The sequence below is a fragment of the Phyllostomus hastatus genome, unplaced genomic scaffold (assembly GCF_019186645.2).
Source record: "Phyllostomus hastatus isolate PE091 unplaced genomic scaffold, TTU_PhHast_1.1 phas_contig_148, whole genome shotgun sequence".
Classification (NCBI taxonomy): Eukaryota; Metazoa; Chordata; class Mammalia; order Chiroptera; family Phyllostomidae; genus Phyllostomus; species Phyllostomus hastatus.
Genome location: NW_025333607.1, coordinates 11,445,168 through 11,465,144, shown reverse-complemented (window position 1 = coordinate 11,465,144; position 19,977 = coordinate 11,445,168). Strand labels below are relative to the sequence as shown.

The following is a 19,977-nucleotide window of genomic DNA, read 5'->3' as shown; positions in this document are numbered from 1 at the left end:
ACAGTCACACCAGCTGCCACGCATTCTGGTGTCAACACCGAGCAGAACAGCACACAGCGCAAAACTAGAAAGAGCGTTTGCTTGCACACCTGCAGCCGCACTCAGCGGCCCCCAAACGCAGACCGAAACCCCAGATCCCACAGCACCCCCTCCAGGCCTGAGTGCGAACTGCTTCTGATTCTGCAGCTGGTCATGAGATCTGGTGCATCCGCACGTCCTCCCAATTTTGGGGGTGATAAAAACTTTTCGACGGTCCCCCAGATTAGGACACAGCTGAGACCAGATTCCGGGGCAGAGGGAGCCAAGTTAGGATCAATAGTACTACCACCAAGAACCTCCCTCTTCAAGGGAGAGACCCTCTTTCTTCTCTGCAGGTGGCACCGGAGGGGCTCCCGCCACAAGCAGTGTGCCTGCCCACGTCACGCTTCTCATCCCAGAGCAGAAACCCCACGAAGGTCGTGTGTGTCCTCCTTACGTAACTGCAAGGCGCAGAGCAAGGCACAGACACGACGTATGTGTTTATTACCTGCTTATCTCAGAAGGAAAAGCCCTGTTGCTGTGCCTTGTTTTAGGCCTTCACTGGAAAACACAGTTCAAGTGCAAAAATTCAGTCAGTGAAAGTTTGTGTGAGGCGGTGGAAGTCCACAGAAACCTACCGGCTGCATCCTTAAAACCAATCGCAGGCCCCGGACCAGGGGAGACGAGCGACAGGCTCCATCGGCGGCGCGCAGGAAGCACACCTCTGCCACCACTCGAACACCAGGCAAGTCAAACGCGAAACCCACTCAACTGGCAATCCTTTATTATTCAGCTCAGGTTAGGTCCAAAAAGCAACCGGTGTAGATGGGTGAAGAACTAAGCGAAAGCGGCGGAAAGGGCAGCTTCATCTCACAAAGGCCCTCACGCAGCACGCACGCAGAGCAGCTCGCTGGAGAGCAGGGCGCCCTGGTGAGCAGGAGACCCGGACGACGGCAAGGCGGGGAAGGCAGCCTGGGCCCCGTCCAGGATGCAGCAGCTGGGCGGGCAGAGGCTCCACCCCACCCTCGGACCTGCCTACTTACTTAGAAAACTGGCCGTGACTCTTCGACGTAAAGGCCAGTCAAATATTCCCTCTCACGAGCAATAAAATCACAAAGACAGCTAAGATTTGAAATTTAGGGTAAGCTAGTATAATTTCCTGCTTTTAATGTGTACATATTTTAGATTCGATGATCTCTTCCACAGACAGGCTTATAGAAGAATTTCAAGTATCAGATAAAAAGTTGTTAATTCATGCATGTGATGACTGGTTAACTCTTCAAAGGTTCAGACTTCGGAGCTGCTAATGACGCTGAATTCAATGCCGCGCCGGTGGAGCCTGTCAATCAGCTTTGTCCTGGAGAAGGCCGCTCCAGGGGTGAAGACCCCGCCCCTGCAAGGCAACAAGACGACAGACAGTGCAGAGGCCCAACTCCAGCCCTGCCCTCAGCGCAGCGCCGAGCTGGAGCACTGTCTACCCAACCACTACAGACCCAGCCCTAAAATCTGCCCAATGAGCAGGTGGCCACTACTCAGGGGGACAGCGACCTGTGCGACTGCAGCCGCAGCGCCCCGTGCTCGGGCACACCACGGCTGCCAACAGGAGCAGCGGCTGCTGTTCGTACAGACAGCCCTCTGACCGGGGGAGTGAGCACAGGCCTGAGTGAGGAAAGTTTCCTTCAATATAACAGCTAAACATAAAGGCTGAGTATTTTCGAAGGGTATACAAGTAGTTGAAAAAGTTTAACTAGGTTTCACTTTATACAATTTTTATGTTTACTACTTAATACTGTTTCAGGCCATACCCAAGTGTACTTATTTCTAAGCCTAAGGGCCCCTGTCCACCTATGAAGGTGGCTACTTGCAGGAAACCGCTAACGGCTCCAGTACAACTGTCCCCTCCGTGATCGTCCAGCCAGGCTGCCGTGAACCAGTCCATGCCAGGGCCAGGGCCCGGGGCCCCCAGATCAGAGTGCACAGCTCACACTGCTCTGTCTCCCGTCATTAACTCTGTTCCCAGAGGCCCATACGAAATGGTCCTTCTCATAAGTTCAGTTTACTTCTGTCCCAATATCAAAGAAGCTGTAAATGCTTATGTGCAGACCCAATGCCTGAAAAATCACATCGAAACACACTAAAACGTAACAGAGGAAGAAGAGACCTTCAAATCAGAAGAAAGGAGACTTACGCCCTGGGAAGGTCAGAGGCGTCATTCAGGAGAGTCATGGCTGCCTGGACCATGGCTATGGGGGTCGCCACGTAGCCAGCCTCTGTGGAGAACAGGGGACCAAGGAAAAGAAAGTGTTTGTCAAGGGTGCACCCCGCCATACCCAACACAAGACAGCAGGTGTTACGTCGAACTCTAGGTATGCAGGGTTATCGCCATAAATACTGCTTGTCTAATACCCAAAATAACATTTATATAGTACGTATGAACTGTTAGGAACTATATTAAGTGCTTTAAATTTTCTAGCCTCATTTAATTCTCCTAGCAATTCCATGAGGCTAGCACTACTTCAACCCCTGTTCTGCAGATGAGGAGACCGAGGCACAGGCAGGTTAAGGGCCCAGTCCAAACTCGCACCGTTAGCCGGTGGCCGAGCCAGGAGTGCGCCCAGGCAGCTCTTACTGCACCCAGTTTCTCCATTAATACACTACACTTCACTTGCAAAAAGACTCAATTTCTTAAAGAAAAATGCTGAGTAACTTTAAAAGAAGTCTAATTTCAAGACGAAGTAACTTTAAAGTAGGACTTTAGTGTGTCAAATAATAAAAACAGTCAATTTATCTTAATAACCCAGATGGAAATTTGAAAAAAAAAAAAAAGACGAGCTGTAAGGACACCTTTGCCATCTCGCTTGATTAAAACTGCAGAGCAAATCCCTGGAGACCTATCGGGGATGGTGGTAACTGAACTAGTGTTCTAACTCACGAGTGGTACTGTCTGCGTAGTCCTTTACAATTTACAGCAAAAGTTCTAGAACCTTTCTGGATGGCAGTGCCTTCTAACCACCCATCGAAAGCTTGCACCCTCTGCAGAAAAATGCACAAGTGCACACCCATTCGAGAAACGAGGTCAGGGTGATCGCAGACTCCAACGGAACCTGGGACCGAGTGGATAAACACCAACGGCCCTTTGTCTTTTTAACACTGAAACCCGCATTAGGAACCACCGAATAATCATACCAAAAAAGAAAAACCCAGGGAGGAACGCACCAATAAATTCAACCCTTTTTCTGGCAGAATCCTTTATCGGTCACACTTATACCAACTGTGCACAAGCATCTCTAAAACAGTAACGCTCTGAAAAGAACAGCACGCCCCCTCACAGTCTGAGACGAGGTACAGTTCCCCAGCGACCTGGGTCATCTGTGAGATACCTGGTCCTTTCACCTGAGTACAGATTCTGACGTTGGGTTTGCTCGTCTCAGGACTGGAGCCTTGGCTGTATCCTTGACCGAAGAACGTCATCGTGAACGAGGTGGCATCCATCTGAGGGAAAGGAAGCAAGGAGTTTATTTAAGAAACATGTCATTTCCTCCTGAACACAACTGAACCTACTATTCTGCTTCACAGGAGACATTTTCAACCGATAAAAACATCAATTTTCTAGCTACCAGAATACCCTGTTATCCTGTAAGCAGGGAGCAAAAGTTAATCCTTTGAAGAGGCAAGTCTTTTTTTTTTAATTGGTTTGAGAGAGAGATATCGATTTGTTTTTCCACTTGTTCACGCATTCACTGATTGATTCTTGTACGTGCCCTGACCGGGGATCGAACCTGCCACTTCGGCGAACTGATGACGCTCTACCCAACTGAGCTGCCCGGCCGGGGCTGAAGACACAGTGCTGATGCCTGGGGCGATGCCACAGGAGGGCAGGTGGTGAGGAAAACGGGGGGCGGGGGGGGAGCTAGAGACGAGTTTTATGTTGTAACTTAAAGAAGGACAGTGCCACTAAGACAGGCCATTTCAGGGCAAGAGCTGCTGGCAGTTTTTATCTCCAGGTGACGGAATAAGGTCATCTGGTTTTCGTTGTGTGTTTGAGGTGACGAGACAGAAACAGCCAGCAAGTAATGACAATTCAGGCTTGAGGCACAGATACAGAATTCTGTTTAGAGATGCAAACACTGAATTTGAAAATTCAATTTTAGAAGACTCATCCGAGCATCTACCACAACTGCTAAGTTTGGAAATAAGGTAACAGAGTTCAGTCCTGGAACAACGCAGGATGGAGGCCTCTCTCAGGTGGGGAGGGACACTGGCCTCGTGCGGGACGAGGAGAGCGGCCCTGGGGAGACAGCAGGAGCAGGCACAGGAGAGGAAAGGCATGGCCTGCCCCGCGGTCGGGGGGGGGGGGGGGCGGGGGGATCTACTCCAAAGGAGCAGGGGTCCGAAGACCCAGGCCAGTTGGCCTCTAGGAGCCACCGGCCTCCGGCCACGGGACCCAGGCAAAGCCCACCCTCTCTCATTCCGAAACGACAACGAGGGGGGAGCGCCCTCACCGAGGCGGCCGTGGAGCACTTGACACTGTGCCTGCAGCACTGGGAGGGCATGCGTTTCCCAGCGCAGGTGGCGGACTACAGGAGACCACACCTCTCCGCGAGCGCGGGAGGGAGGTGGGGGGAGCGATGGTGACGGTCAAGAACAGGAACCCGAGGGGCACACCACAGAGGACCCCAGTTCCACGAGTGGAGTGGGACTCGAGACTACTGCAGAGGAGAGACGGGGGGGGGGGGGGGGCGCAGATTTGAAAACAGCCCCTGGGGGGAGATGGGGAGATGACTACCGAGGAGTAAAAGGGTCTGCACGCGATGTTAAAAGCCCCAGCGAGGGGGAGCGTGAATGTGGGGTGCTGCCATCCTCTCAGCAGTGCCCGGCGTGGAGGAGATGAAGGCAAACCAGCCCAAGGCCCAACTTGGGGTCTGAAAACCAAATGGTCCAAAATCAAGGCATGATGGTGTCGAGCACAACCAACGAATGATACTTTCATTTATCTACCCAGGGGATCCAGGACATGCAGAGGGGAAGGGAAGCCTGAGGAGAGGGGACAAGAGGAGGGGAAAAGGAGGCAATGAAAGAGGAAAATGAAAGAGTAAAAATAACCGAAATCTCAGTGAAATACAGAATACAATTTGTGGAGCCAGATGGCTGAGTTCTCACCCCAACTGGGCTGTTCATTCGCTATAGGACTTTGGGCAAGGTTTCTAACCTCGAGGTGCCAGTGCCTCAGTTTCCTCATCTGTAAAATGGAGACAATACCCACTTCTAGAGGTGTTTGAAAAAATTAAGGAATGTAGTTTAAATGTAAGAGAGTGTCTGATACACAGCAAGTGCTCCCTGAAGTCTTAGCTGTTGTTGTCATTGCACTGAGGAAAAGTAAAAGCCAAATAAAGAAAAACACTACTTTAGAGACCTGGATACAAAAGAATGAGTTACCTGTTTTTGTGTTGGACCTTGTTTTGAAAAATAACCGAAGGAGAAGAGCCATGGGAACTAGAGGGGGGGAAAAAAAAACCCTCAGTGATATTTTTTTTAAACTCATGGAAAATACTTTTAGGTCTAATTTCATAAAAATATTACTTACTTTTATGAGAAGTTGCCTTCCAATGCCAAACCTCACAAAGAACAAAAAGAACAGTCCCGCGAACATCAGCTTCATGGCAGAGGTGATGCCCCCGACCGTCAAGTACATGGCAAACTGCACCTGGGGGGGGGGGGACGGAGGTCAGCGTGCTGCCCGCTTTCTCAGGCCACCCCGTGCCAGGGCGCCAGCTGCTTGCGGCTTCCCCTACAGTCACAAACACTGAGCAAAAGCAGTCTCCACTGCACAAATAGGTTACGTTCTGAAAACCTGTTCAGAAACCAGACACTGGGAGCCTGCTTTTAAAAGACATTGTTGCAAACAGTATTTAGCTTTCTCACTTGAACACATAAGTCCACATAATCCATAAATAAAAAGTTCAGTAATAGCCCTGGCTGGTGTGCCTCAGTGGATTGAGTGCCGGCCTGTGAACCAAAGGGTCGCCGGTTTGATTCCCAGTCGGGGCACATGCCTGGGGTGGAGGCCAGGTCCCCAGTAGGGGGTGTGAGAGGCCACCATACATTGGTGTTTTTTTCCCTCTTTCTTCTTCCCTTCCCCTCTCTCTAAAAACAAATAAATAAAATCTTTATAAAAAAAATGAATGATATACCTGAATTTCACAATTACACATTATAGGATGTAGACTACACTCACAACCTCTTTTATAAGACAGCATTCTCATCTTTCAACTTGAGATGGTTTCCTCTTCAAGTCTCAGCAGAGGGAGCCACCGAGTATTCCCTCAAGAACAGGAGGAGTATTCTAGCAGCTGCAACTCTGACCAGGGACCGCTGGCACTCGTGACCCGGGGTTTCCTGTACTGAACTGGCGCTGTTGTCTCACACTACAAAGGCACTCGGCGTGCCAGACGTGAATGACGGGGGCGGCGGCTGTACACCACCGATTCTGAATGCTTCCAGAAACTGAAACGCGTGTCGTTTAGCTTTTTTTTTCTTTATAAACACAAAAATCCTCATCAAACTGTAGGGGGAGTATAACAAACACAGAACACTCTTCTTTAAAAAACAAATCACACACACTTACAGGTGACTGCTCCAGATTCTCATGCAAGTAGCGCTGAGTTCGCTTCACGACAGACGCGTCTGATCCCATTAAAGGAACGGAGTAGCTGCCAAGTTCTCTGCAGTAAGACACCGGCCACCTGCAAGAGGGACCCACGCTGCACGTCGTGCGTCTACAGTGACCACAGTCCTCCCAGGGAGATTTGTGGGTGAGAATTTTAGCTTTGCCTGAGGCAGCAATGACAGTGAGGATGGCAGATCAGCTCTTAATTAGTATTTCAGTATTTGTCCCTTGTTCTCGACACCGACACCCAGACGAGTGACAAGCGCACAGAGCAGCAGCATTCTGCACACCGTGGGCCCTTAATACTTAACTGTGTGTTAGCCCATCGATTTCACTGGCCGATGACAAAAAGAACACTCATTTCAACAGCTAAACTCTGAGGTTAGAGATCTTACATATAAATGCTATTAACGTATTGACTGACCTACATAAGATTGTCACACTTTAAGTGGATGGTTTTATTGCACAAAATTAATGTTTAATTCTCATATTGATAGTGAGAAGTAAAAAAAAAAACATTTTTCCAAGGGTACAAATGTATTATTATATATGAAAGTACTTCGGTTTAGGGTAACATAATAATTATAATTTATTTATCTTTGAAAACAATTCTGGACTTACTACAAAACAGTCTCCAGGCTCTTCTTACTAGCATACCTTATTAAGTCAGATCAACACAAAACACTTAGAGCAGATATACTGAGGAACAGGTTTTGAATCAATATACCTTCTTTTTAATTTCGGACCGACGATTGGGATGGGTTTCAGACCGGTCTCTCTCCGCAGCTTCACCAAGGTCCTGTAGTCCCCGAAGCTGTAGACCACGGACTTCCAGGTGCCGTCGTGGATGCACAGCCCCTAGCAAAGCAGTTCAGCAGTGAGAGAGGCAGGTCTTGAGAGACGCTGAGACACAAAACCAAGCAGGACACCACTGGCACAAAGAGCATTTTACCCGAATTTCTGCAAGGCATCATCCCTTATTTCATGATCTTGAGATGAATTTCCGTGACCAACTGGGCAGCAAGAACACCCGTCGGCCTGGTCCCATTCAGTATCTGCACCAACGAGCGCCCCTTCTTCTTCCCTCCTACCAGTACCTGTGCTCCTTTCAGGACCCACCGCACTGCTCTTCGTTTTCAGTCAACTAGCTGATCACACACAGTCCGTGTGGAAAAAGCCCAGCCACTGCTAATATAACGAGAATGGTCTGCACAACATCGATGTGACCTGGCAGCCAAGGAGAGTGGACTGGAATGCACACGTGTGAACAATGACGACTTCACTGCACTAATCAGTGGGGGCAGTAGACGCTGATGAGTGAGCATGTGCTGTGTGGCCGTCACATTCAAACTAAGTGAGGAGAGCAACGAAGCTGCATCAAATTGTGTATGAAGCTTGAACATTCCCCCACGGAAACCATTCAGGTGATGTAGAAGGCTTTCAGGGATGCCCTGGCTGGTGTGGCCCAGTGGGCTGAGTGCTGGCCTGTGAACCAAAGGGTCACCGGTTCAATTCCCAGTCAAGGAACATGCCTGGGCTGCAGGCCAGGGCCCCAGCAGAGGGCACTCGAGAGGCAACCCAAGGCAATCCATATATAAAAGTTGCTGGGAGAAAAAATCTTAAAAGTTCTCATCACAAGAAGAAAAATCTGTTCCCAAATAGACTGTCAACTCAGTAAGACTGCATTTACATCACGCATCTCCTGCAGGGCCGGGAGAGCACTGAGCTGCGGGCCAGGCACGTGACAGAAAGGCGCCAACCCTGCCCCGAGGTGGTGGCTGTCCCGGCCGACGTCTGTCGCGCAGCCGTGACCAAGCTTCAGTTAGGGCCGCAGTGATTCAGTCCAATGTGACGAACTGTTCGGTTGTTTTAAAAGCAGATTTTACTCTTAAGTCAAAGCAACTCCCAGCAATCTGGTATCCTTATTTTTTTAAATTAAACACAGTGGCTTTCATACACTAAAAATTACAAATAAGTCTTTTTTTTTAAGAGCCATATAATCATTTCCAAAATGTTTTCAATATTAACTTAGAAAACACTTGACAAATAGAAAAACTAACCTCGGGTCCTGAGTGTATGGTCACGAAACACTCCACCGCAGCCAACGTACCTACAAGAGTAGGAAAATGGTCCAAGTAAAATCGAACAACATCTGCTGAGCCAGGACAAGTAACAGTGAGCTGTTCCCATCCATTAGGGACTGTTTTTACTAAGCCCACCGCTGAACAGAGTCGATGCTGATAAGTTTTACTGTGTTTTCGGAAACAGTTTTAAAAAGCAGCTGAGGCCAGGTAAATTATCAGGAAGAGCGGTTTAGCATCAGCTCTAACAGCTGAAACTGACAAAGTATTTCCTAGTGTTCAAGCTAACACTAAAGAATCTCTTCCAGGAAGGCAGTCATTTTGCTTTCTCATTCTTGAAAGCCAGCAGAACCCCGTTATCAAAGTTACATCTATGGGAATTACTTGGTTTTCCAATATGACAACTTTGAAGAATACTTATTCATAGTTATACGCAATGAATGTACAGAAAACCTATCAAAAATGGCCCTTGTGATGGCTTTTAAATACTTAAAATAAGGCTGTTGAAATGGAATAAAAATATGGGTGTAAAATAAAAATATAAGTATAAAAATATAAGTAAAAACAGAAAACCAAAACCAGAAAAGGTGAGAAATCAATTATATTAACCATGAGGACTAGTATATAGGTATAGTGATTAAGTTTTTCATTAATCTCTGAAATTCTCTAGAGCAGTAAGACAAAAGAAATACATAACGGGATGGCTAATTCTCAAAACCCTGATAAAATGAAATGTATCAGTCTCGTAAGAGACAGTGTCTAATTCCAAGAGGAAAGGAAAACACGGGTGCTCGGCGAAGTGGACACTGAGCAAGGTGATGACACACCAAGTCATCAGCAGCGATGCCACCCCAGGAGGGACCACAGTCACATCAGCGCCACTCGTCCGACCACCAACACAAACTGGAGACAGGTCGCCCCAGCAGCTCTCCCAGGAGACGACTTGAAGGGCTGACAGGAGGGCGCGGCCCGAGGACTGGCCCCGTGGCCGGACCCGCACCACGGAGAGAAGAGGGCCCCCTACGGCAGCATGCGGTCAGATGTGGGCCACCTGCATCCAGAGTCAGCGAGGGGAACTGTGACACTCACTGCTGACTCCTAGGCTTTAGTATCTGAAAAGAGGTTCTAAACAAACCTTAAAGTATTATTTCTCCCTTAAAAAGATAAAAAAAAGAGCCCTGACTGGCGTGGCTCAGTGGGCTGGGCATCGGCCCACAAACCCATTCCCGGTCGGGGCACCGGCCTGGGCTGCGGGCCAGGTCCCAGGCTGGGGGCGTGCGTGCGCGAGGGGACCGGCTGACCTTTCCCTCTCACACCAGTGTTCCTCTGCTCCTCTACCTCCCTCCCTTCCCCTCGCTCTAAAAACAGATAAATTAGTCAATCTGTTTTTTAAAAAATGACCAAGTCAAAGTAACAAAAACTTCTAAATGTCTAGGAACAACCTCAATGTGAAATATGCAGGACCATCATGAAGAAAACATCTAAACTCTGCAGACTTAGAAGACTTGTTTAAATAAACAGAGACAGACATACCAGGGGTATGGACGGAAAGACTGTTTTAAAGATGCTCAGTCGGTGGTTTTCATCTCACTGGCAATGGTTCCAGCATTGCACCGTTAAGTATGAGGTTGGCTATTACTCTCTGACATTTGTTATAAGAAAGTATTCTATTCTTTAATTTCTAAAACTTTGAAATCAATAAATGACATGCATTTTCAAATCTCTTATTGAGATGGGCATATAGTGTTCACCTCTGGTAGTCTGATGTGATGATCATGTAAATTCCCAATACACCTTGGCCTTGATACATTATTCTTTTAAAATTGCCATTATTTATTATAATTTTATTTAGCATTTTATGACAAGCACAGCTATATCAAAAACAAAACATGTTTTAACATTACCCATTTAAAGTTGTTTTTTTTCCCGACCAGATTTCAGTTCAACACAACTGCAAATACGCAAATACGAAGACTTTCTAGTGTTAAGATCAATAATTACCGCTAACTGGTCGATAATTACCATTAATTTTATTGCTTGTATATATCACTCCCAGATCTGCCGGAATGGAGTCAAAGCCACTGCTTCCAATGATATAAACCCCTTTTTCGGCGGCCTTCTCATGGTACTTCCAATGCATTAGTTCCAGAAACTGCAAGAATTCAGGACAGAAGATCTGATCAGAGCGACGCAGGAGCACCCTGCCCAGCACGACGCAGTTAGAGACAGAGCCACTCCGCCGTGGGAGTGCCGACCAGCGCGGCTCTGTGGCGGGCGGCACGGGCACCGCCCAGGGGTTTGTGCTCACTGAGCCAGCATCTGCCGCGTGTGCCAGGTGCTGGTCTGACTCAGTGGCCCCATCGTTGTACTTTCTCGGAATGCCTCGTACAGGCAAAAGTACTACTCCTCACAAAAACAGCTATTAACACAGAAAAGTACAAAGAAAGCAAAAAAAGTTCCCCTAAATCACATTATCCAGACGTCATTACAGACCTGTATCTATGCATGTATTGTTAAAATTAACAGAACTGACACACATGATCATTAACGTTGTTAGCTCCTACTTTCTTCAGATTTCCTCAGCTTTTACCTAATGTCCTTTTTCTGTTCCAGGACTCCGCCCAGGAGATCACGCTACATTTACTGTCACGACTCCTTAAACGCCTTCTGACGGTGACAGTCTCTCAGACTCTCCTGGTTTGGGTGGCCTTGACCGTTCTGAGGACTATCGGTCAGGTACCTTGCAGAATGCCCCTCTACTGGAGTTCATCACGTGCTGTTCTTGTGACGACACCGGGGTCACAGGTGTTTAAAAGGAAGACCGCAGGGACACTGAGGGCCACTTCACAGCACCACATCGACACTGTGCTACATGGTCTATCCCTGCGGTGACCTTGAACACCTGGCCAAGGAGCTGTGTTTCAGGTCCCTCCACTCTGGAGTTATTCTCCTCTCCCCCTCCTTTCCGTACTGCGCTCTTCAGAAGGGAATGACTCTGAGGCGCACGCTCAGGAGTGGGGCTGGGGGGGGGGCGGCATGCTCCCAGTCCCCGAGGGCAGAGCAGCTGCCAGATCATCTGGAGTCCTCCTGCACAGGCTTGTCTCCTCACCCTGTTGCCTATTTTAACGGGATTATCTGAATTTGTATTATGACTTACATGTTTCCTAACCCTTCGTGAATAAATTTTGGTAATTTATACTTCCCTAGCATTTTCCGATACACGTTATCAACCGATGAGCTCTAAGTGGGTACCGTACTGGTGCACAGACGAGAGAGGTCGACCGCGGGGACATCTGAGGTTACAGTTTTAAAGGAGGCAGCACAGCTCAGGGCCCTTGACACGTCACTCCCTCAGTCGGGCGAACCTCCATTCAAGCCCCACTTTTCTTACGTACTAGTTGGCGTGACTTTGAACAAGTCTCTTAATGTTTCCGAGCTTCGGTTTCCTCATCGTAAAGAGGGAGAAGATGATGCCTACTTTACAGGAATGTCTGACAAGTTACATAAAGTGTTCAGTCAGCACACTGTAAGGCATGTGGCAAGCATTCAATGAAGGTGAACATACAGACTTTTCTAGGTTGAAGAGATTTTATGTTTATTTTTCTGTAATGTGGTATAGATGTCTGATTTTAAAAAGGGAATTTATAATGAAAGTTACAAAAATAAGATTGAGAGTTACTCATAGCACACTATTTTAATTAATTCGGTTTACAGCATGCAGTGGCATAAAAAAGTCAGCATACCCTACATACAAAGGACTTGCAACACATGAGATCATGCGGAAGAACATTCCAGAACACCGAAGCCAACGCCTTACCCTTGTGTTCCCCTGGAAGCTGCCGATGGGCCGCTCCCGCAGGGAGCAGACGCCCCCCTCCAAAATGTCCGCAACACTGCACTCGACGTTTTCCACTTTAACGGAAAACTGTGGTGTTTTCTGTTTTCTTTCCCATTTTACATACCTGAGGTTCTCCGCAGATGTCAACATAGCTAGCTCCATTTTCAATACATGCTTTTATTACAGGTTCTCCATAAAATCGATACTGGGGGGATAAAGAAGACAGTTATTCTTACTCAGCAAGCTTAAATGAATGAAATACCATTCAGTTTTGAAAGTACTGTCTTGGTTACTAAGAAATCAAATATTAATAAAGCAGCCTAAAGATCGATTGAGAAAATCAGGTGACTGTAACATACCAACTCTCCCAGGAGTGGGTTACAAGAGAAACGTGTCCTTACCTCTGAGGACAAAACGGGGAGTTTTATACAAGTGATCCATTTGAGCTCAATTCTGAAGGAGAGTAAGGATTTGCTAGAAAATCATGAAGAAGACAAAGGACAAAGCACATGCGAAGGGGTGAGAAAGGGGGCTGCTCAGCAAGCCCGACGCACAGGGCAGCTGAGAGGGCAGTCGTTAGGTGATGAGTCTGAAAACAACACTTGGCACATAACGTAGGAAGAAGGACCCTGGTTGCCATGCTAGAAACACTGAGTTTTATCTGTTCTGACAGTTTCTGTGTTCAGAGTAAAAAAACATAATAACAATAATCGCAGGGACACAGACAACAGTGTGGAGACCGCCGGGGGAGCTGGGGGAGGACGGGATTAGGGGGATAAATGGTAATGGGGACAAATACAATAAAATAACAAAAAAACAAAAAGGAAGCAAAAGCATGATAACCATGAAAAAACAAAACTCGTACACAGACGACAGTGCGGTGGGGCCTGGGGGGAAGGGGCGGGGCAGAAGAGGGTGGAGGGAGGATGAAGGGGGACGGAAGGAGCCTTGACTTGGGGCGGCGAGCACGCAGCACAGGGGACAGACGACGCAGAACAGAGATATACACTAGAAACTCACATAGTTTTATTAGCCAGTGTCACCCCGATAACTCCAATAAAAAAATTTGAAACAAAACAAAAACCACCATGTGTGACAGAAAGAAAGAAGAGAGAAGACGCTACAAGGGCGAGGAAAGGGAAGTTGCAAAGCTGCTACTCCCGAGTGGGAGCGAGGACAGCAGCCCCGAGGGACGGAGCAGCCCCAAGGAGGTGCACAGCCACACACTTAAAGCGGGGCCTGTCTGCGTGGGGACGCACTCTTCTCCGGCCACACCAGGCTCCTCGTGTTCCGGGAAGGAGCAAGCGGAGGGCTGGAATGACCAGGGCTGGGTCCCCCCGCCCCACCCCGAGTCCTGGGGAGCAGAGGGCGAAGGAGCTGGCCAAGAGTGTCTAGTTTAGAGTAATTCGAGCAAGGGACCGCAGAATCTAAGCTAGTTAGGGATGAGATAAATCTAAATAAACAATAATTTAAACACATTTTCACTTGGTAACAATCAAAAAACCTTCCTGCTTTCACGTTTTAAATTACCAACAATTTTTCAGACACTTCGTGTTCAAACGTTCTGCCCATTATGACGGCTTCCTCGGACCGGGAAAGGTCGCCCACACCCAGTGTTACACAGGCCAGAAACATCTCTTTCCTGTCCAGCAGGTGCCAGAGCAACGGCTGGCGGCTGCCCTTCCAGAACATACTCTGAACTCACCCACTGCTCACACATCTGCTACCCCTCTGCCATCTGTGTTTCCTCTCGGAAATCAACCCTTCACTTCCAGCCGTCCGATGGCTATCCCGTGCAGAAGACAATCCAAACTCCAACCTGTCCCAGCCTATGGCCCCTGGGCACTCTCCAGTCTCACCGCCCACCTCTCTGCCCTGCTCACGGCCCAGCCACACTGGCCTCTCTCACATTCTTCAGTCTTGCCACGCACGCGCTCACCTCGGGACCTTTGCACCTGCTGCTCCCTGGGCCACCTTCCTCCTCAAAACTCACGTGGTTTACTCCCTCCATTCTCAGGTCCCCTCAAACCCCTGGGGTTTGGTCTTTCTTTACTTTTCCAAAAGAAATAACTCCACTATTAAAATATATACTTCTGTTTCTTTTTCCTGTTCAGTAAGACTGTACAGGCATAACCGAGTTACCTGCCTTTTGTACGGTGGTATGCCTAGATCAGGTTCTTCTGGGGAGTACACCTTGACCTATCAAAACCTGCATTATTTACTTGATTCAGTGAATTCCAGTTATTTCCATTTCGTGAGCCTTAGTGTTCTTACCTAGACTCTTCACCTGAGTCCTCTCAGAAAGACCCCAGGCAAACGTCAGCTCCTCACAGAGACCTTCCCTGACCATGCATCGAACAGAGACTGATGTGTCCATCTCCTTATTTCGCTTTCTTTTTCTTCAAAGCCCTTATCACTACCTGCTACTATCACCTTATTTTTTTGTCTCCACCTCAGGGCTGTAAGCTCCACAAGAGATTCTATCTTGTTCACCATTATGTCCCAGGTACCTCCACTAATGCAGTTCACATATAGGGGTAGGCAAAAGTAGTTTATAGCTGAGAGTGCACAAAACAGTTCATTCTCCTATTAATGTATTAATTATCGTAAACCTGTTTTGCCTGCTCCTGCATAGCAAATATTCAATAAATGCTGAATACGTGAACAAGTCCTTTTTTAATCTCTATTTTTGTACATATTTTTAACAAACACATTTGCACAGTAACACAGAAAATTAATTTACAAATAAATAAAAAGTATATGAGGGATATATGCTCAAAACTTTTTTTTTAAATAAGGGGCATTCAGTAAAGGAATGGAAAAAAAAAAAGCTTGGCAACTATAGCAGGGAATTGCAGCAACAAACCGCAGGAGCTGGCACCGCTGCTGAGTGTGGTGTTAGAGCATCTGCTACTCTCGCCCTCAGGCGACCCCTGCTCCGCGTTCCTCTGGAACATAAAATACGAGATTCTGCTGGAGATGCAAGACTGTTTGTTCCCATACAAAGGGCTGACTACTTACTGGTCCTACGCAATTGAGGACAACTGTTGCCTGTTTGGCCATTTCATCAAGTGAGGCTGGATTAGAGATATCACAAATTATGATTTCAACTTCAGATGGCAGCGTCGGTCTTCCTGAAATAAGAAGGAAATCAGTTGAGGCGCATCCCGATGCAGCACGAGGTCCTCCAGATCTCCCATTTACAGGAACCTGTGACAGCAAAATCCCCAAGGCCAACCTTCCCTCTCAAACCCAAGAGAAAACTCTCTTTAATCAGGTAATTAAAAAAAAGGAAAAGGTTATGAGGAAAATGGAACTAATGCTAAGGGTGACTAAAAACATTATTAACCTTAAAAAAATCTCACAGAAGTAATGTCTAAATGACAACTTTACAATCATTTAGACTCAGAATAGACGATTGTCTTGATTTCCTCTCTGCCAAAAATTGTATTATAAAGAGTTTGTCAACAGCTACTAAGCAATTACATGCTGATAAAATTATGTGGGGAAGGGAGTTCTTAATATCAATATAATGAGAAGAGGACTCAGGTGAAGAGTCTAGGTAAGAACACTAAGGCTCACGAAATGGAAATAACTGGAATTCACTGAATCAAGTAAATAATGCAGGTTTTGATAGGTCAAGGTGTACTCCCCAGAAGAACCTGATCTAGGCATACCACCGTACAAAAGGCAGGTAACTCGGTTATGCCTGTACAGTCTTACTGAACAGGAAAAAGAAACGGAAGTATATATTTTAATAGTGGAGTTATTTCTTTTGGAAAAGTAAAGAAAGACCAAAAAGCCCTTTGGTCAAGACCCTACATCGGTAGTAGCAGCACCGAGAGTCAGAGGAGAGTGCAGCCCGCGGGAAGTATCTTGTGCACAAAACTACCAACAAAACAGACGCTAGGTCCCCACCAGAAACAGAGCTCTGTGTGGAATGATGGAGAAATGAGATGAAAACAGAACAGAAGAATCTAGTAGCCCCAGAACTCCCACAGGAGCTATCTGCTTGCCTCAGGGCGCACAAGGGTGGAAAAAGTCAATTTAAAGGCCACTGAGCCCTAAGTCAGATGTCTCCGCCACCAGGAGGGCAGGGTCCTGTGTGTCTGTCTCTCTCCCCCACATCTGCACCCCGGCCCTGGGAACAAGCCCAGGCCTAGAGACGACCACTCAATACAGGCCCGTGGAATGGAGGCTGAAAGAACACGCAAACGCCCAAACCAGAAATACAAACTTTGCGGCGAGGGGTGGGAGGTGGGCAAATGAACAGTAAGCTTGCTGGAGGATTTAACGAGAAAAAAAAAAATTTTAAAGCCACAACCAAGTCCCCAGTACAACTGTTAAGCTTTCTCTCCTCCCTCCAAAACACGAGACGAAGGGAGAGTACAACCTTAAGAAACCAACGGTGTACTTTTCCATGCGACCAAATATCGAGAAACCTCCAGTTGCACCAGATACCCGTGCTCTAGAGTGAGACGGAACAACAAAACAAACAAACAAAACAAACAAACAAAAACTAAAGTTGTCGACTATCTCGCCAGTGCGGCTCCCCAAACTAAGGGAGGAATTTAAAAGGGGGAAAGAAATTTTATTTTTGAACGTGGGGAGTAGAACAAAGCCAGGGCACTATCCGAAGCAACGCTGTCCCCCGCCGGTCCTCCAGCACGGCTCCGGGAGCCCCAGCGCCGCTCCCAGCGGGGAGACGCTCCTTCCGGGCGACGGGCGCCCCCAACCGGGGGGAAGGGGCCCCGGGCAGCGTCGGCGCCCGCCGCGCCCGCCCCGCCGCCGCGCCCCCTTTACCCAGCTTCAGGGCAGCCCTCTCCAGCACTTGCTGCAGCTTCTCCCGGGAACGGCCCGCCACGGCCCAGGGCAGGCGGGAGCCCTCCTGCGCGTCCACCTGCTCCCGGGCCACCTCCTCGGTCACGAACTGGCCGGTGAAGCCAGAGGCGCCGAACACCACCAGGTGGAAAGGCCTCCGCTTGGTCGCCATGATGAGCCCACAGCCAGCCGAGGCCCCGGGCGGGCTGCGTCCCCTTTACCGGGCGCTGCAACCGCCCCTTCCGCCGCCTGCGCGCCGCGCTCCCGACGCCCCGCGCGCGCCGCCGAGCCCGGGCCACGCCCACGCCCACCCCGCTCCCTACCGCAGCTGCGCGGAAGTCTCCAGGACAGCCTAGGGCTTTGGCCCCGGCTCTCGGCCCGCCTCCGGGCTGGGCCGGAGCTCACGGCCGCCCACCCTCCTCGCCGTTGGTGGCCCGGCTCACCTCTGACATCCCTCCCGGAGGCCCGAGGAGGCGGTTGTTACCGGAGGCGGTTGCACAAAGAAAAATTTTCGAAAACCTTCTGATGACCGGGGGGGGGGCGGCCCACGCCCAGGGCATCTTTTTGTTCTCGAAGCGCGTTGGACAAGTGTGGGTTTCGGGTCCTCCACGGGTCCTCTCCGCCCTGCCCGGGGCCCAGCTCTGCAGCGGCGGCTGCCGCCAGCCCCTCACCACCGCCCCCCCCCACCCCTTGGTGCCCGACCCCTCTGGATCCCCGAGCCGTGGTAGGCGACACGGCTGTTAAAGGTTAGGGCTCCCGTGGGGAAATAACTCCCAGAGCTGTCCTGCCATTTGAACTGCGAAGTAAAATGAATAGTGGTTCAGGAAGTCCTCAAAATACAAAAGAAATAAACTTTCTTGACAAGTGTTATTCATATAGTCAAACACATGAGTATAAATAAATGATTGAATGCTGAATAGGGAAATAAATGGAGAAAAGAGACAAATCTCCCAGTACAGAGCCTCTGCCAGGAGTTCAGCTGGCCTTTGAGCACAGGCTCTGCCTAGTGACGTGCTTTCGAAGAGCAGAATAAGATAACAGGGGGAGGGGGTAAACCCACAGTCCAGAAACCTGGCAAACACTGCATCAGCGGAATGATCAAGGTGAACCTCGTCTTTGATAAGCGGTGTTGATTGCGCATAACCTTGATATGATGTGATAAGAATGATACAATCTCTGTAGTCTTCCTCCCCAGAACTCATAGCCTCCGTCCACGGGGAATAGTCTGCAAAACGCCTGACCAAGCTCAGACTGCCAAGGTCATCGGAAGCAAGGACAATCTGAGAAACTGTCACAGACTGGAGGGGCCTAGCAGGACTAAATGTAATGTAGTAGCCATGCACAGAAAAAGGACATCAGAAAAAGTGCTAAAACCCAAATAAAGTGTAAAGTTTAGTTAATAACAATGTCGGCAGCAGACAGTACTCAAGCATGCCACGCCAGACTTCTGACCTAAGATTCTTTTTTTTTTTGCCATACAAGTATTCAATGAGTCCATCAATATTTATTGAGATAAACAGATATATTTAAAATTTATTAGAAAATGTGACATTTGAAAAAAATGACAAGGTAATTGGGGGAATTTGAACACTAAATATTTGGTGCTGTTGCAGTGTTAACATTATTTTTCTTTGCTGTGAGAATGGTATTGTGCTTAAATTTTTAAAATTCTTTTGTTTTAGAGAAACATAGTGAGGGTATTTTGTTTTGTTTTGTTTTTACAGATAAAATAATACAATGTCTGTGATGACTTAAAAATAATCCAGAATACCTATTGGTATCAAAAGTTAAAACATCTAACCCTGGCTGGCGTAGCTCAGTGGATTGAGCGTGGGCTGTGAACCAAAGCATCTCAGGTTCGATTCCCCATCAGGGCACAGGCCTGGGTTGCAGGCCATGGCCCCCAGCAACCGCACATTGATGTTTCTCTCTCTCTCTCCTTCTCCCTCCCTTCCCTCTCTAAAAATAAATAAATAAAATCTTTTTAAAATTTTTAAAAAGAAAACATCTTTGCACCCCTTCTGTAGGGGTTATTTCTTCTAATCTGAATAAATTTGTCATGAAAATTAAAATATTCTCAGAAGGAGGAAGGAGAGTCACATGTCACATCTAATAATACATATGTAGCCATGTTGACTCTGGCTAACTGCGCACCCCCATCTAGCTGTCAGACACACTCTTCCTGGTTTGCCATCTGTTTCCTGCACCTGTGAGTCCCCCATCCACACGGCGGGGGCGGGTGGTGACTCAGAATCATCAGGGAGACTGTGTTTTGGTTGCTTGAAGATGTTCCTCATCTCTGCCTTCCAAGAACATGAGCACACCCATGAGGAATCCGGGTTTGGTCTCACCCAGACCCGGGCTTGCCGTGGCCCCACAGGACATACTTTCCGACTCTCAAACGTTTATCTGACACTGGCGAACATTCCAGGAAATGGCGAGTTTTGCTGACTTTTAGACCTTTGTCTTTGCTCTCTCTCTCTCTCATTCATGCCCATACACAAATGTAAACTTTATTTGCAAAATAGTTTTCATTAATTTTTTCTATAGTT

General features: G+C 48.1%; 1 protein-coding gene across 1 annotated transcript; it reads right to left on the bottom strand.

The window, feature by feature from the left end:
- Positions 1–785: 785 nt before the first annotated feature.
- SCCPDH (saccharopine dehydrogenase (putative)) lies at positions 786–17,719 on the bottom strand. Its single transcript, XM_045861119.1, has 12 exons — positions 17,408–17,719; positions 15,626–15,738; positions 12,729–12,809; positions 10,789–10,918; positions 8,746–8,795; positions 7,413–7,543; positions 6,644–6,761; positions 5,603–5,722; positions 5,455–5,511; positions 3,399–3,510; positions 2,207–2,288; positions 786–1,411 (listed from the first exon to the last, which is right to left on the bottom strand). Exons 1-12 carry the CDS (start codon positions 17,595–17,597, stop codon positions 1,306–1,308), a joined length of 1,290 nt encoding a protein of 429 aa, XP_045717075.1. The 5' UTR covers positions 17,598–17,719; the 3' UTR covers positions 786–1,305.
- Between the last annotated feature and the right edge of the window lie 2,258 nt (positions 17,720–19,977).

What these genes read in the sequence shown, in the direction of transcription:
- SCCPDH (XM_045861119.1), bottom strand. Translation starts at nt 17,597, where the DNA reads ATGGCGACCAAGCGGAGGCCTTTCCACCTGGTGGTGTTCGGCGCCTCT. An exon ending in AGAATCTGGAGCAGTCACCT is followed by an intron (nt 5,723 to 6,643) that starts GTAAGTGTGTGT and finishes CCCCCCCCCCAG; the next exon opens with GTGCAGTTTGCCATGTACTT. An exon ending in GAAGGCAACTTCTCATAAAA is followed by an intron (nt 5,512 to 5,602) that starts GTAAGTAATATT and finishes CCCCCCCTCTAG; the next exon opens with TTCCCATGGCTCTTCTCCTT.